At 43.2% G+C, this 17,814-nt stretch overlaps 1 protein-coding gene across 7 annotated transcripts in view; it reads right to left on the bottom strand.

Annotated features, from left to right (window-relative positions):
• CIMAP2 (ciliary microtubule associated protein 2) overlaps positions 1–17,814 on the bottom strand; it is a 38,505-nt gene that overhangs the window by 3,067 nt on the left and 17,624 nt on the right. The window contains exon 8 of one of the 7 annotated variants that reach the window (XM_054486161.2): positions 1,615–1,931. The exons of the other annotated variants lie outside the window; for them this stretch is intronic. Coding sequence (XP_054342136.1) covers positions 1,928–1,931 — 4 coding nt within the window. The 3' untranslated portion in view covers positions 1,615–1,927. Of the gene's footprint in view, positions 1–1,614; positions 1,932–17,814 lie in introns of those variants that run through there. 7 annotated transcript variants of the gene reach the window in all.

Raw genomic sequence — 17,814 nt, forward strand, 5'->3', positions numbered from 1 at the left:
TTTGCTTCCTTTCCTTCGCTCATGCTCTTCCCTCTGTCCTATTTTTTTTTCTCCTCCCTGGAAGAAGAAAAAGAACACAGCTTGGAGCCAGATGGACCAGAGATCCAATCCTATTTTGTGATTGTACTACACAGAGAGCAAGAATGGCCCAGGCCTTCATAGCTCCTTGTATTGGTGGCCTTTCCAATGTGACTTTGCAGCCTCTCCCATCAAGAGGTAGAGTCTACTCTCCCACAACCCCTGCCCCGCTCGAATCTGGGCTGGCCATGGAACTTGCTTTGGCCAACAGAATGTGGTAGAAATAATGGTGTGGCATTCTGAGGCTGGGCTGCAAAAGGCCTTGCACACTTCCTCTCTCAAACCCCAGCCTCCTCCATAGGAGCAAGCCTGGGCTACACCACTGAAGGCCAGAGTCCGCATGGAAGAGAGTCTAGTTGTTCCATCCAAGACCATCCCAGACCAGCCAGCCCCCAGCCAACCCATAGACTCATGAACAATAACAAATGGCTATTGTTTTAAGCCACTGAGTTTCTGGGTGGCTTGTTACGTAGCAATAGCTAACTGCCACAGTCAGTAACTCACTGTGGCCCTGGGAAAGTTACTCAGTTTCCTCATCTATATAATAAAAGCAATTATTACATACCTCACAGGGCTTTGTGATGCCCATGAGAGATGATTTTTTTTTTTTAAATTGAGATGGAGTCTCATTCTGTTGCCTAGGCTGGAGTGCAGTGGCGGGATCTCAGCTCACTGCAACCTCCGCCACTGGATTCAAGCAATTCTCCTGCCTCAGCCTCCCAAGTAGTTGGGACTACAGGCACCTGCCACCGCACCCAACTAATTTTTGTATTTTTAGTAAAGACATGCTTTTACCATGTTGGCCAGGCTGGTCTCGAACTCCTCACCTCAGATGATCTGCCTGCCTCAGCCTCCCAAAGTGCTGGGATTACAGGCGTGAATGACTACGCCCAGATGAAAGATGTTTATACGGAGCTGGGTACAGTGCCTGGCACACAGTCAACCTTTGATTAACAGTTGTTACCCCTTTCCAAGCCCAACTCTTATCCAGCTTTTGAGAACCAGATCAAATGCCACTTCTTCCAAGCAGCCCTCCCTGCTTGGAAGGCTCCAAATTCAATATAATATTTGCCTCCTCTGAACTCCCATAGTATTTCCTCTCTCCCCCTCCAATACACTCTATCCTCAACTGTAAGCAATTTGAAAAAACAGCCATAGCCTTAAACATAGGTATCCAGTACAGATGTATACTCAACGCCAGAAAAAGATGAAATGATCTGTATAGATTAGGGACAGAAAGTCTGTTCTCCTTCCTCCCAGGCCTCTGCTCCTTCCAACCATTACACACAGCCCCCTTCAAGGGTGATCCCAGCAGACTTCCTTGCACATTGTTGGCGCTCAGTAAATGTATCCTGAATTGAATCAGCTAAATTGGGGGTGGCATTTTCCCCCTTGGGGGCAATGAAAACATGCAGGAGAGTTTTGGGGTCTTCCCAAAGACTGGGGGCCACTACTCCCCAACCAGCGGGCAGGCACCTGGAATGTTAACCATCCCGCCACTGGGCAGGAGAGTCTGGCACCATGAAGAAGAGGCGCCTCACCCCTCCCACATGCCAGCAGTACCCTGCTGTGCAGTGCTGGGCTATGAAGAAGGAGTTGGATGGCAAGTCTTCCACGTAGACCCTGGCCTGTGAGACAGGCTTCATTGTGCCCATTCTACAGCTAAGAAAAGAGAGTTGTGCTTAGTAGCCCAGGGCCACACAGCTAAGAGACGCCAAAGTGGAGACTTTAAGCTGCATCTTCTCCTGATGTTCACCAACTTGTTGGAGCCTCAAACGGGCCATGTCAGGGTGAAAAGTCCATGCTGATCTGAAGGCCATCAAGCAGACGACACAAAGCGGAGTCCAGGCTACCTATGGGGACATGGGCTATAAATGCTGACGTCATTTGGGGAACAAAATATGCAACAGGAAGGTCACACGACTTGTTAATAGCACATGGCTTGTAAACAACAGAACCGCAGTCCCCTACCTCAATCTAGGACTCATTTTTTAAGGGTCTACTGTAATATTTCATAACCCCTGAAGGTTTCCTACCTGAGCAACTGGTAATTCAGATATGAGAAGGCAAAGGTGAGTCCCATCCTAACATTACATCTTCCAAGTGGCGTTTTCCAAAGATTTCCTCTCACGTCAACTGCACTTTGAAGAACGCTTACTGGCTGCTTGATTTGCAGGTATTCATCAGCAGAGACCAGACTCCTCCATCAAGACTCGGCCGATCCCACCCCACCTGATTCACCTGGCTTCGTTCTTCCATATCCCCTGCCACACCCCACCCTCCCGCTGCTCAGCCATCCCTGATCAGGCCAGGCTCATTTACCCCTCACGGCCAGGCTGAGGATATTCCAGCCCAGAATATCCTCCATCTCTCCAGGCCACCTTTCCAGGTAGACATGGGCATTTCTGCCCCACATGCTTATGGCACCTGGCTGAGCCCTCCTTCATGTACCTGATGCTAAATCAATCCTTCCTCTCTGCCCCGTTTGCCTGAGACCTTCTGTGTTCTGACCCCTAGCAAATATCCACTAAATTCAATTAAATCATCAACCTTTTTTCTCCCCCACCCCCTACCCCCATCCAAGGCCAACGTTTCTCCCTGTGCTCAGGGTGATCACCCCTCCAGCCCAAGCAAAGAGCATGTTCCACCACCTCACAAGAGAATCTCCCCCTCCTTCCCTGCCCATCAGCCAGAAATATGCTCAAGTCCCTACCCCATCCACCCCCACCGGAAATACAGAGAGGAATAAGGAGAGGGGGACAGAGGGAAGGCAGGCGGGCAGGCAGGCGGGCAGGCAGGCAGGCAGGCGGGTGGGCGAGGGGGGAGGGAGGGAGAGAGGGAAGGAAGGAGAAATGAAAAAGTAGGGCCTTCTCTCCCCACTGCTTTCCCTTAGAGTTAAGCCCAGTTTCCCCTGGTGCCACACAGTCTCAATGGCAACCACCTGACTTCTGGGTCCCAGAGTAAACATGCAGAGGGGGTTGAGGGGAGAAGGAGAGGACTCCACATGCTGAGCTTCCTGAGTCCCTCTTTCCTACCCAAACTTCCAAATCTCACCAAAACAGCATGCACAAAGGGTAAAAGGAGAGTGATCAAATAAGGTCAGGTGGGGTAAGGGCAGGAAGATGGGTCATGGTGAAGGCCAACTATGCCTCAGCCTTCCTGGGTTCAAAGAGCCTTCCTTTCTGCTCTCATCTTCCAGAAAGCTTCGGGGGAAAGAGTGGGCAAAGTGTTCTGGACAGAGAGAGAGAAGTCCTGGGCCCCACCTGCCTTCATCCCTCTTCTCAGGCTGCCCTGTAACTCTGGGGAGCTGGGTGAGTGCCCTCCCCATGAAGCTGGAGCCACTCTGGACCAGACTGCTGTCTGGTTCTCTTCTGCAGTGTCCTAGGAACCAGCAAGGTGCCTGGCACACAGTAGGTGCACAATCAATTTTTGAGAAATATATGCATCAATGCCATTTACTAACAATGACTTTGGAAAATCACTTTTTCTCTTCAAACTTCAATACTCTCAACTGAAAACCACTGAGCGTAATCCTTACCCTTTAAAGCTATTGCATACAATAAGTACATACAAAATCACTTTGTCCGGCCAGGCACAGTGGCTCATGCCTGTAATCCCAGGACTTTGGGAGGCCGAGGCAGGCAGATCACTTGAGGCCAGGAGTTTGAGAACAGCCTGGCAACATGGTGAAACCTCCTGTACAAACATTACAAAAATTAGCTGGGCGTGGTGGCACGCACCTGTAGTCCCAGCTACTTGGAAGCCTGAGGTGAGAGGATTGCTTGAGCCCAGGAGGTCAAGGCAGTGACCTTGATGTCGGCAGTGAGCCGACATCACACCACTGCACTCCACCCTGGGTGACAGAGCAAGACTCTGTCTCAAAAAAACGAAAAACAAACAAACAAAAAAACCATCACTTTGTCCATTTTAAAGATATTCCAAGAATATAATAATTTATTACTGTCATTACAGAGGATAGACATTTATGATTTCCATTTCAGATTTCTGGATAAAGAATATGCCTTTTAGCTTCAAATACTAAAAGTATGCGTGCTGGAGCATTTAGGAGAAGGTGTACTCGTGGCTGCCATTTCCTTTGAACTTTATCAAAAATGAAAGATAATTAACAGATGGATAGACAGATAGGTAGAAAGACAGGTCATAAAGCAAGAAGAGTAAACCATTAGTGGTACAGGTTGAGCTTCCTTTATCTGAAAATCCAAAATCCAAATGCTCCAAAATCTAAAACTTTTTGAGCACTGACCTGATGCCACAAGTGGAAAATGCCACACCTCACTTCATGTGATGGGTGGCAGTCAAAACTTTGCTAATGCACAAAATTATTTAAAATATTGTAGAAAATTACCTTTAGGCTGTGTGTATATGGCATATATGAAACATAAATGAATTTCGTGTTTAGACTTGGGTCCCATCCCTAAGATACCTCATTATATATATCCACATATTCCAAAGTCTGAAAAAAAATCCCAAATCCAAAACAATTCTAGTCTCAAGCATTTCAGACAAGAGAGACTCAACCCATATGATCTGAGTAGTGGGTATACAGGTATACACTGTAAAATTCTTTGAATTTTGCTATATGTTTGAAATTTTTGTAATAAAATATCAGGGAAAGAAACTTAAAAGGAAAAATAAACTTCTGCCAAATCAGACAAGAAGTTTCTCATGAGTTCCTTTCATGGAGTTATCAGATCTTGGCCCATTTTATTAATTAATTTACTGACTCATCATTTAACAAATATTCACCGAGTTCCTTCTGTGCCTGCCAGCAAGACACCAGAGCTGGAAAATAGAAAAGTTCTGTATGAACTTCTGAAGTTGCCTGGAAAAATAATCAGGGAAGACTCCCTATTTAAGCAGCGCTATAGAGGGTGAATAGGAGGAGTTTTCCAAACAAAAACTATGGGAAAGATGTTTCAAGAACAAATCATAGGCCAGGCACGGTGGCTTACCCCAGTAATCCCAGCACTTTGGGAGGCTGAGGCAGGCAGTTCACTTGAGGTCAGGAGTTTGAGACCAGCCTGGCCAACGTGGTGAAACCCCATCTTTACCAAAAATACAAAAATTAGCCAGCTGTGGTGGTGCATGCCTGTAATCCCAGCTACTTTGGAGGCTGAAGCAGGAGAATTGCTTGAACCTGGGAGGTGGAGGTTGCAGTGAGCCATTGCATCCCAGCCTGGGCAACAAGAGCGTGACACCATCTCAAAAAAAAAAAAAAAAAAAAGAACAAATCACAGGGTGGCCAATGTCACAATGTGGGGAAGACAAAGGGAGTGGGTCAGAACCTGGCCTGGAGCAGAATTCTGATATCCGCATGGCCAGAGGTAGGCCAGACGGAGTAAAAAAGACCTTGCTGGAAGATCCAGAAGCTCTAGAAAGTTGGCTAGATGAAAAACCTGGCCCACTCATCAGTCAACCACATTTATGAGGCACCTACTATATACACAGCTTTACAGAATGGAAAACAAAAGGCTGCCTTTCCCACACATGAGTTAAATCCCAGGCTTCCAGGCTGGAAGCCCAGAACCCTACAGTTTGCATGAAGAAGCAGGGAAGAAGGCAGCTTAGGCATGAGGGGTGAGAAAGATTAGCTGTAGCCACACATTCCAGAAGGAGACTTTACAACTCTCACACATGCACTCCCTTGCCTGGACCAAAGGCAGCGCACTGGTTGAGAACATGTTGTGTTTTGCCACCAAGGGCCTCCTCCCAACCTGGCCAAGGAGGTGAGGCTGAAGCACAGGGTCAGAGTCGGAGCCATGTGTTTCTGGTCCCTGCACTGCCTCTGTTCAGCTGTGGGACTCAGCAATCCCCTTCACCCCACCTCTCCAAGCATCATTTATTCACACATGAGATGAGGATGACAGGGCAGACAGTCACCCTTTGCATTGCTTTAGCACCTCTGTCATCTGCAGATGTTTACATTTTACACCCACAATCAGACTGGCTCCTGCCTGACCACCACTCTGGAGAAGGCGGCATTAACATGAAAGAGCTGTGAGGATCCAATGGGAGCTCCTCTGTCCATTGAGTCTCCATTCATTTTTATTAATTTTTTTTTTTTTTGAGACAAGGTTTCACAGGCTGGAGTGTGGTGGCACAACCATGGCTCACTGCAGCCTCAACCTCCTGGGCTCAAGCAATCCTCCTACCTCAGCCTCCCAAGTAGCTGGGATTACAGGTGCACATCACCACACCCAGCTAAATTTTAAATTTTCTGTAGAGACAGGGTCTCCCTATGTTGCCCAGGCTAGTCTCTAACTCCTGACCTCAAGTGATCCTCCTGCCTCGGCCTCCCAAAGTTCTGGGACTATAGGTGTAAGCCACTGCATCCAGCCCATTTTTATTGATTCTTCACTCCAGCTTTATTTTTTTTTTATTTTGATTTTTTTTTGTTTAAACTTACAGAGTTGAATGATTGCTTCTTTTGGTTTCAGTCTTTTTTGTTTGATATTAAAACAACTAAAGCCATGAATTTTCCTCTAATGGGTGCTTTGACCATATTACACAGGTTTTGATCTATAGTTTCCATTGTAATTAATGTCTAAATAGTCTGTAACTCTAAACTTGATTTTCCCTTAGACCCAAGAGCTATTTAGAAGAGTGCTTTCTACTTTCCAAGTACTTGGTTTTGGGGTTATCCTTTTGTGTTAACTTCTTGTTTTGTTGTATTATGTTTAGAAAAAGTAACCTAAAAATTCCTATGTAGGGTGTTAACTTAAACATTTTAAATGAGATTTTCTTAGAGATCAATTTTTATAAATGTTCTATAAGTATCTGAAAATAATGTGGAATAAAATACATCTATTCAAATCCTCCAAATAATTATTTATATATCCTTAGCTGTCAGATTTTCAGATAGGTCTATTAAGAATTCTCATTATTATTATGGGATTTTGTTACTGTTATTTTGGGTGTGTAAAAGTTCATAGTTAGGCTGGGCATGGTGGTTCATGCCTGTAATTCCAATACTTTGGAAGGCCAGTGTTGGTGGATCACTTGAGCCCAGGAGTTTGAGACCAGCCTGGGCAACATGGTGAAACCCCATCTACAAAAAATACAAAAATTAGCTGGGCGTGGTGGCACATGCCTGTAGTCCCAGCTACTTGGAAGGCTGAGGTGGGAGGATTGCTCGAGGCCAGGAGGTCAAGGCTGCAGCGAGCTGTGATTGTGCCACTGCACTCCAGCCTCTAGCCTAACCCTGTGTCAAAAAAAAAAAAAAAAAAAAAAAAAAAAAAAAAAAAAAAAAAAAAAAAAAAGGTCATGGTTATTATAATTTCTTCATGGATTTTTTATTGTTTACCATGATTAAATACTCATCTTTGTTCCACTTACCATTTTTGCCTTGAATTCTATTTTGCTTAGTGTTTGTATTACTACTCTTCCTTTTTGTTGTTGGTTACATTTATCTGATATATCACAGCCAGATGTATTTTTACATGCATGCCTTCCCCTTTTTTTTTTGAGATGGAATTTTGCTCTTGTCACCCAGGCTGGAGTGCAATGGCGCAATCTTGGCTCACTGCACCCTCCGCCTCCCAGATTCAAGTGATTCTCCTGCCTCAGCATCCTGAGTAGCTGGGATTACAGGTGTGCACCATCACGCCTGGCTAATTTTTGCATTTTTAGTAGAGACGGGGTTTCACCATGTTGGCCAGGCTGGTCTCAAACTCCTGACCTCAGGTGATCTATCTGCCTCGGCCTCCCAAAGTGCTGCAATTACAGGAATGAGCCATTGTGCCCAGCCATGTCTTCCCCTTTCTTAAGCTCTCCATGTTAATTCATTTTTCATTTGACTGGAGTATATCCTTCAGTAATATTTTCAGAAAAATATGCATTTCATATATATCCCAATATTTGTGCATCTCTCATTTGCTTTGCACATGAATGACTGGTTGGCTACATAGAGGACTCTACAAAGTCCCAATTCTTTTCCTTGAGAATTATATAAACAGTGTTTTCTACCATTTATGTTTCAGAAGAGAAGTATGAAATATGCCTGATTGTCTTTGATTTAGATTGCAGGTTCAGTGTCATTTTAGATATGATACTAGCAAGATTTTTATTTTACCTTTGAAACCCAGAATTTTCACCACACTTTTCATGGACTGAATGGGTATATTAACCTCTCTCCCTCCTGAAATCTCACTAAAACAAAGTAAAGGAATAAAAATGTTAAGGCATGTACCCACAAGGGCAAAAAGAACAGGAGAAGCAGCAGGAAGAAAAAATATTTTGGAAGTTAAAAAGCAGATGGAAGAATGGTGACTAACCTAGTAGACCTAAGAAAGCTAAACCCCAAATCAGTAAAGGGTAAAGCTAAGAATCCCCCGACTCCAAAAGACTAAGGAATTGGCAGCACTAGGTACCCCTGGAAGTGGGAATGAAGATGAAACCGAAAGGGATCGGTCTGTATAATATCAGTTTGATAATCTGTATAATATCAGTTTCTCTCCCCCACTGTCTGCAGCCAGATGAGTGCCCTTCATTTAGCCTGGCGGAAGATTGGAGATTTATTCTCTGGAGACAGATTCTCTGTTCAGGATGGCACCAGGCATAGTTGAAATCATGAGTACCATATTTAAAACAGGGAATTGGGCCAGGCGCGGTGGCTCATGCCTGTAATCCCAGCACTTTGGGAGGCCAAGGCGGGCAGATCAGCTGAGATCAGGAGTTCAAGACCAGCTTGACCAACATGGAGAAACCCTGTCTCTACTAAAAATACAAAATTAGCCGGGTGTGGTGGCACATGCCTGTAACCCCAGCTACTCAGGAGACAGAGGCAGGAGAATCACTTGAGCCCAGGAGGCGAAGGTTGTGGTGAACTGAGATCGCGCCATTGCACTCCATCCTGGGCAACAAGAGCAAAACTCTGTCTCAAAAAAAAAAAAAATAAATAAATAAATAAATAATAAATAGAAAGAAAGAAAACCGGGAATTAAATAGAAGTTTAATCACTAAATATTGAGAACTGTAGCCTCTTCCCTTCCACTTAGATTCTAGAGCTTGGACAGCCAAGCTTACACCCCCCAGAGAGGGAAGCTCTAATAGTAGTGACATTGGGAGTTCACCCAGTGAAAACACCCAGCTTGATCATCCTGTGGTGGAGTCCATAATCAACAAGTGCCCCAGAGCCTTCAGAAGGATTTAGAGCTGGACAGGGATGCAGAGCCAAGCATCACCAGACATTCGAGGAAAAACCTCTGATACGGAAGACTGAGGCCAAAATGAACATACAGAAAAATGAGATTTGAAAAAAAATGGGGACAATGTCAAGCAAATAGTCTTAATATCTTCAAAAAGAATATATTAATCTTTAATCTTTTGAAGATATTTGTCTTAATATCTTTGAAAGATGAGAAAGCACTGCCTTCATGAAACCAGAGCATATTGTTATCAAAGGAACATTCAGAAGACAAAAAATAACTCTTAAAACGTAAAAAACTTTAAAAAATATGAATGCAAAAATGAAATTTTCAGTGAGGGAATGGCAGACTTTTTCTGGTCACCTGAAAACAATCAGCAGCTCAGAAGTGCTCAGGACAGAACCAAGCACAGGGCAGGTTTTTCGAATGAATCAGTCAGTGAAAGAGTGCATAAAGAAATCCTTCACACCTGTGATCAATCTTCTGTGCCTCCTGGCATAATTCTTCTGAGCCAGGAGGCCAAGTAGGGCAAGGGCTTCATGGACAATGCTGAACTTGAGCCTCAGAGAGAATCATGCCTCAGCCTAACAGTCTGACACCCACAGGGACCTGCTGGTTGGCTTCAGTTTGGCAGCATTCATAAGACTTAGTTAGGCCTCACCAGGTCCCCCAGGGTATAAATTCTTTCATTTTTACAGATGGGAAAACTAAGGTCTGGAAGACAAAGGGTAACTCCTGGTTGGAGATGGGTCTAAAAGGGGAACTCGTATTCTGTGTAGTTTATCTCAAGAGCTCTTGTCCTCTATTTGTACTATTTTTCTGATTATAAAACAATATATGCTTATTTTGAAAAACTCAAACATTTCGACAAGATAGAATATGAAAGAATCTGGTAACCCTGCCCTCTGCATGTAATCATGGCCAACAGTGTGGTGCTTAGTCCTCCATATTATGTTTTCTATGCATATGTCAATGCATTTTAAAATGGGATCATTATTATTCTATCTTAAAATGTATTTATATGTATCTTACTCTTTCAGATGAAGCTTATAATCCATTTATCCAGTTGCCCCCTCTGGCCCCATCAACCTCTTTAGGATTTGACTTAAGACGTGTACATCACAGGGAAGATTTAATATTTTTCCAATATCATGTCTTTTCATCCAGTTATTCAGGCATTCTTTAACATCCATTAATAAAGATTTCTATTTTTCTTCATTTATGCCTTAAATACACCATATTAAGTTTATCCCAAATGTATTTTATCATTTGTGTTGCTAATAACAATGGGGTCTTAGTAAAAAGAGCCCTTGAAAATAAAATCAAAAAAAAAAAAAGAAAGAAAAGAATGGGATCTTGGCTGGGTGCAGTGGCTCACCTGTAATCCCAACACTCTGGGAGACCAAGGCAGGAGGATCACTTGAGCCCAGGAGTTTGAGACCAGCCTGGGCAACACAGTGACACCCCATCTCTCTACAAAAAATAGAAAAATTAGCCAGGTGTGGGGGCACGTGCCTGCAGTCCCAGCTACTCAGGAAGCTGAAGCAGGATGGTCTATTGAGCCTGGGAGGTGGAGGCTACAATGAGCCATGATCACGCCACTGCAGCCCTGGGTGGCACCCCCACCCTGGATGGCAGAGCAAGACCCTGTCTAAAAAAAGAATGGAATCCTTTTTTTGTTTCAATTAATTTTCCATTTGTTATGGCTGCAGTATAAGACGAAAATATTCATTTATACACTTTGTTGCCTGTCTTTGCCTTCTTAGCTTTACAGTTTTAAAATTAACTCTCTTGGAATTTTTTAGTAAACACACATATCATTATCAATTGTAATAATGTTGCTCTTCCTTACCAATATTTTGTATTTCTTATTTATTTTTCCTGTCTTATTGCTTTTGCTACAACCTCCAAAACAATGTTAAATAATGCCAGTGACACAAGCATCCCTATCTTGTTCTTGACTTCATTGAGAAACCTCTAGTTACTCAATGTTTTTGGCCTTCTCTTTCAAAGCCCTCATCCTCCTCAAGCCTCAAAGGACCTGCTATTTCTCCCCCAGTCTCTACATAAAAATCTCTATCTTACTAGAGGCTTTTGCTTGGGTCTTTGGCAACAGAGGGTGAGTTAAGTAATTGTAGTTTCTCTTTCTGGATGTCGTGCATTTTAAGCCTCTGTAAAGAAATTTTTCCTTATATAAATAAGTAAAACAGAATTCTGCCAAAGCAGGAGCAGCTGCTAAGAGAAAAGGAAGCTAGCGTGTGCAACATGCCTCCAAAACAGCATCGACAGGGGCAGTGTACATTCACCTGTGTCATTCATTCAGTCCTCATAATGGACTCTGAAAGTGATTATTAGTTTACCCTCATTTTTCAGATGAGGGAAGTCTTCTCTGAGCAACTTGCCCCAGGTCACACAGCTAAGTGGCAGACATGGGATTCTAAGCCAGAGTTAGAAATCCTATAATTCTCACCAGCCTGAGTGTTGGATGTGTTAACAGTGGTGAAGGAGAATGCTGAACGCAAGAGAAAGACAGATGTCCAGGAGGAGAACACAGGTGTCCGGGGGAGAGTCCTGTGGGGATGGGGCACCCTTCCCTTCCTTAGAGTCTGTTGCTAAGCAAACAGCATATAGACTGGACTTTGCAAAAGAGCAGCTGAGAGGAGTGGCTCTGCAGGAGTCTGGGCATGGTACTTGCCCTAGCACCCCCAAATCCTCACATGGGTGTTGATATGTGGAAAGGATATTGCCCAAGAAGGGGAAGGACCAGATTCTAGTGCCAGCTCTGTCACTCACCAGCTGTGTGGCTTTAGGCAAGTTGTCCTCCTCTTTTCCTCTCTCTGGTCCTGGTTTTAACAACCCTAAAATAAGGCTAACTACCTTGACTAGAAAGGGGAAGAAAATGCTTTTGCACCCAAAAAGTGTTTCATTTCATATGATTTACCATTGAACAAGGCAGACGAATACATGCATTTATCTCTCCTCCCTCCTGCAACTCACTAGAAGTATAAAGGAATTTTTTAAAAATAGACAAACAGGAGGGGGGCTTCAAGATGGCTGACTAGAGGTGCCAAGCACTTGCCTCCTCCACAAAGAAGGACCAAAACAGCAAGTAGATAACCACACGTTGAATATAGCAAATGAGAGAACACTGGAATTCAGCATAGAACTCCTGAGGCATGGAAGGAGAAGAAAGCGAAGCAGCTGGCCTGGCCAGGATCAGCTCAGAGCCAGGAAAAAGTCCCCAGTGTGGAGAAAGGGTGAGCAAGAGATCCCCTGTGGTCCACATTCCCCCCACAGGCTCCTGCAATCCTACCCACAGGAGAGCCCTCAGGCCTTGCAGGCCCTGAGACTAATACAGGGGACTTCTGGGGGTCCATGTGACAGCATTGTTCCCAAGAAGGAGTTTGCACTGGGTCCCACCTATCCCCTGATACCCAAGCAGCTGCAGCACAGCACCATTTTGAGAGCCCAGTCCCCACCAGTCTACATCCTGCCCCAGAGCCCTACGGATCCTGTATCTCCAAATCCCTGGGGCCCTGCTGACGTCCCCTCATGTCCACTCAGACAGCTGCAGTGTTCCAATGCCAGCTGGACCCAGCAGTGTGGCCAGGTCCCTAGCATTCTAGCCCATGTAGTGTCCTACACCCTGGGGAATGGGCAGGGCAGAGCACTAAATAAGCTGACCTAGGGCAAAGAAAGCTGAAGTTTGTGCTCTCCAGAGCCTGAGAGCTAGCTGCCTGGATCCACTGCCACTAACAGCAACACTACCTCTTCCAGTGGCAGAGCTGCTGCACACCTGCACACTGTTCCAGGGCCCAAGGACAGGCCCACCCTACCTGAACTTTGGTGCCCAAACGTGCCATCTTGGGGCCTAAGAATCCACCCCCCCACTTGCCACTGTCAGTGCCCATGTACACTGTCAGGGAGCCCTTAGACAGGCCCACACTATCTGTAGCCACTGCCACCAGGGCTTGTGCATGTTGTCCAGGGACCTTGAAGTAGACTAGTGCACCTACCCACTGCCCATGCATGCATCTCCCAGGGGCCCAGGGACCTGCCTACTCAGCCTGCCATCACCACTGCTGGCACCCACTCACACACCACCCAGGAGCCTGGGACTGGCCCCTCTTGCCCACCACTGCCACTGCTGGCACCCACATGCACTGCTCAGTGGCTAGAGTAGAAGTTTGGCCCATTGCCACTACTGTCACCACTGATGCCATGCATATCACCCAAGGGCCCGAGGACCCACTGGCTCAGCCCACCACTGCCAACACCAGCACCCAAACACACCACATGGAGGCCTGAGGACCAGCCCGCCCAGACCTGCCTGTGCGCCACTCACATATGTTAACTAGGGGCACAAGGACTGACATACCCAGCCCACTGTGCCACCACTGGTCCCTGAGGACTAGCCCACCTGGCAGCCCCACCCCCAGCAAAGCCTTGCCATAGCCTCTCCTAAAAACCACAGCCTAAGCCACTAAGAAACCCAAAGACACCACTGATGCTGATCATAGCTGAAGAAATCGTACAGAAACTACATTACTGCATCCACCCAGAATCAAAGCCAAAGTACCATACCCAACCAACACTATATATACATCTACAGGTAAAAGTAATTCCCACCAGGCATGGTGGCTCACACCTGTAATCCCAGCACTTTGGGAGGCCAAGGCAGGAGGATCACGAGGTCAGGAGATCAAGACCACCCTGGCTAACATGGTGAAACCCCGTCTCTACTAAAAAATAGAAAAAAGTAGCTGGGCGTGGTGTCAGGTGCCTGTAGTCTCAGCTACTCGGGAGGCTGAGGCAGGAGAATGGCGTGAACCCTGGAGGCGGAGCTTGCAGTGAGCCAAGATCGGCGCCACTACAGTCCAGCCTGGGCGACAGACCAAGACTCCATCTCAAAAAAAAAAAGTAATTAATTCCCTATGAAAGACAATCATAAAATTGGAAAAAGTGACTGTTATACTAGATGCACACATATGAACACAGGGACACACATGAACAAGCAAGGAAACATCATACCTCCAAGGAATACAATATTTCTGCAGTAACAGATCCCAAACAAAAGGAAATCTATGAAATGCCTGAAAAATAATTCGAAATAATGATATTAAAGAAAATGAGATACAAGAGAAAACAGATAAAAAATACAAAGAAGTCAGGAAAACAATTGATTATCTGAATGAGATTCAACAAAAAGATATCACTCACTAAAAAGGAAACAAACAGAAATCTTAGAACTGAACAATTCAATATAGGAAATTAAAAATACAATCAAGAACTTTAACAATACGCTACCTCAAGCAGAAGAAAGAATTTTTGAACTTGAAGACAGGAATCTTGAAATAACTAGTCAGACAGAAAAAAGAAGAAAAAAATTTACAAGATTAAGAAAGTATATGTGACAGAACACCACAATGAAATAAAATATTATAATTTTGAGAGTTCCAGAAGAAAAAGAGATTGGAAAAGACATAGAAAACCTATTTAATGAAATAATAGCTGAAAACATCCCAAGTCTTGCAAAAGATATAGACACCCAGATACAGGAAGCTCACAGAACCCCAAATAGATACAATCAGAAGGGCCTTCTCCAAGATACATTACAGTCAAACTGTCAAAAATCAAGGACAGGTCAGGCATGGCTGCTCATGCCTGTAATCCCAGTACTTTGGGAGGCTGAGGCAGGAGGATTGCTCAAGCTCAGAAGTTCAGGACCTGCCTAGGCAACACAGTAAGACCCCATCTCTACAAAAAATAAAAAGTAAAAAAATATATATCTAGGCATAGTGGCACATGCCTATGCTCCCAGCTACTTGGGTGACTGAGGTGGGAGGATTGCTTGAGCCTGGAAGGTTGAGGCTCACTGAGCCATGACTGCATGACTGCACTCCAGCCTGAGTGACAGAGTGAGACCTTGTCTTTAAAAAAAAAAAAAAAAAAAAAAGTCGAAAACAGCAGAAACCTTACAAGCCAGGAGAGCATAGGATGATTATTCAAAGTGCTGAAAGGAAAAAAACCAAAATTAACAAAACAAAATAAAAAAAAAACGCCAACCACAAATACTATACCCAGCAAAGCTATCATTCAAAAACGAAGGAGAAATAAATTATTTGCAGCACAAGCAAAAACAGGGAATTACTCACCACTAGACCAGTCCTACAAGAAATGCTTAAGAGAGTCCCACATCTAGAAGGGAAAGAACAACATCTACAATCATGAAAACATACAAAAGTATTACACTCCCTGGTAGGGCAAATACACAAATGAGAAAGAGAAAGTAGTCTAACGTTATCACTACAAAAACCCACCAAATTGTAAAAGTAAACAATAAAAGGAAGAAAGGAACAAAAGATATATAAAACAATCAGAAAACAACAAAACGACAGGAGTAAGTTCTCACCTATCAATAACAACTTTGAATGTAAGTGGTTTAAATTTCCCAATTAAAAGATATAGACCAGCTGCTGTCTAGAAGACAACTATCTGCTGCCTACAAGAAATTCACTTCACCTGATAAGACACACATAGATTGGAAGTGGAGGGATGGAAAAAAATATTCCACAAAAATGGAAACCAAAATAGTGCAGGAGTAGCTATACTTATATCAGGCAAAACAGACCTTAAGTTAAAAAAAAAAAACATAAAAAGAGACAAAGAAGGTCATGATATAATGATAAAGTGATCAATTTATCAAAAGAATATAACAATAGTAAATATATATGTACTCAACACCAGAGCACTTAGATATATAAGGCAAATAATATTAGATCTAAAGGGAGAGATAGACTTCAATACAATAATAGTTGTAGACAAGACCCCACTTTTAGCATTGGAAAGATTATCCAACAGAAAATCAACCAAAAAATATGAGACTTAATCTACACTATAGACCAAATGGACCTAACAGACATTTGCAGAACATTTCATCCAACAGCTACAGAATACACATTCTTCTCATCAATACATGGAACATTCTCCAGGATAGACCATATGTTAGGCCATGAAACAAATCACAACAAATTTTTAAAAATCAAAATCATACCAAGTATCTCCTCAGACCACAATAAAATAAAACCAGAAATCAATAACAAGAGGAACTTTGGAAATTGTACAAATAAATGGGAATTAAACAACATGTTCCTGAAAGACCACTTGGTCAAGGAATAAATTAAGAAAGAGGCCAGGCATAGTGTCTCATACCTGGAATCCCAGCACTTTGGGAGGCTGAAGTGGATGGATCACTTGAGCCCAGGAGTTCAAGATCAGCCTGGGAAACATGATGAAATCCTGTCTCTACTAAAAATACAAAAAAATTACTTGGGCATGGTGATGTGCACCTGTAGTTCCAGCTGCTCAGGAGGCTGAGGTGGGAGAATCATGAGCCATGGAAACACAACATACAGCAAAAGCAGTGCTAAGAGGGAGGAAGAATATAGCGATAAATGCCTACATCAAAAAAGTAGAAAGATTTCAAATAAACAACATAACAATGCACCTCAGGGAACTAGAAAAGCAAGAACAAATCAAACCCAAAATTAGTTGAAGGAAAGAAATAAAGATTAGAGCAGAACTAAACAAAATAGAGACTGAAAAAAAAAAAACCCAATACAAAGGATCAGCAAAATGAAAGGTTGGTTTTTTGAAAACATAAAATCAATAAACATCTAGGACTTCTAGTACTATGTTAAATAAGAGTGGAACAAGACAAGGATGCCCACTATCACCACTCCTATTTAACACAGTACTGGAAGTCCTAGCCAGAGGAGTCAGACAAAAGAAAGAAATAAGAGGCATCTAAATTAGAAATGAGGAAGTTATAAATTGTCCCTCCTTGCAGACAACATGATCTTATGTAGAGAAAAACCTAAAGACTCCACCAAAACTCTTAGAACTGAGAAACGCATTCAGTAAAGTTGTCAGAATACAAAATCAACATATAATAATTAGTAGCATTTCTATACACCAGTAACTAGCTGAAAAAGAAATCAAGAAAACAATCCCATTTACAATAGCTGCCAAAAAATATACCTAGGAATAAATTTACCAAGGAGGGGAAAGACCTCTATAATGGAAACTGCAAAACACTGATGAAAGAAATTGAAGAGAACACAAACAAATGGAAAGATATCCAATGTTCATGAACTGGAAGAATTAATATTGTTAGAATGACCTTACATAGAATGGTATTATTCTAACACCATTCAATAAATGGTGTTAGAAAAACTGAATATCCATAAGAATGAAACTAGACCCCTCACTGTATATAAAAATCAACTCAAAATTGATTAAAGACTTAACTATCAGACCCAAAACTGTAAAACTACTAGAATAAAACATAAGGGAAAAACTTTAGGACACTGGTCTAGGCAACAACTTTATGACTAAAACTTCAAAAGCACAAGCAACAAAAACAAAAATACACAAATGGGACTATATTAAACTAAAAAGCTTTTGCACAGCAAAAGAAACAATCAATAGAGTGAAGAGACAACGTGTAGAATAGGAGAAAATGTTTGCAAACTATTCATCAGACAAGAAACTTATATCCAGAATATTC

The sequence above is a fragment of the Pongo pygmaeus genome, chromosome 1 (assembly GCF_028885625.2).
Source record: "Pongo pygmaeus isolate AG05252 chromosome 1, NHGRI_mPonPyg2-v2.0_pri, whole genome shotgun sequence".
In the NCBI taxonomy this organism is placed as follows: Eukaryota; Metazoa; Chordata; class Mammalia; order Primates; family Hominidae; genus Pongo; species Pongo pygmaeus.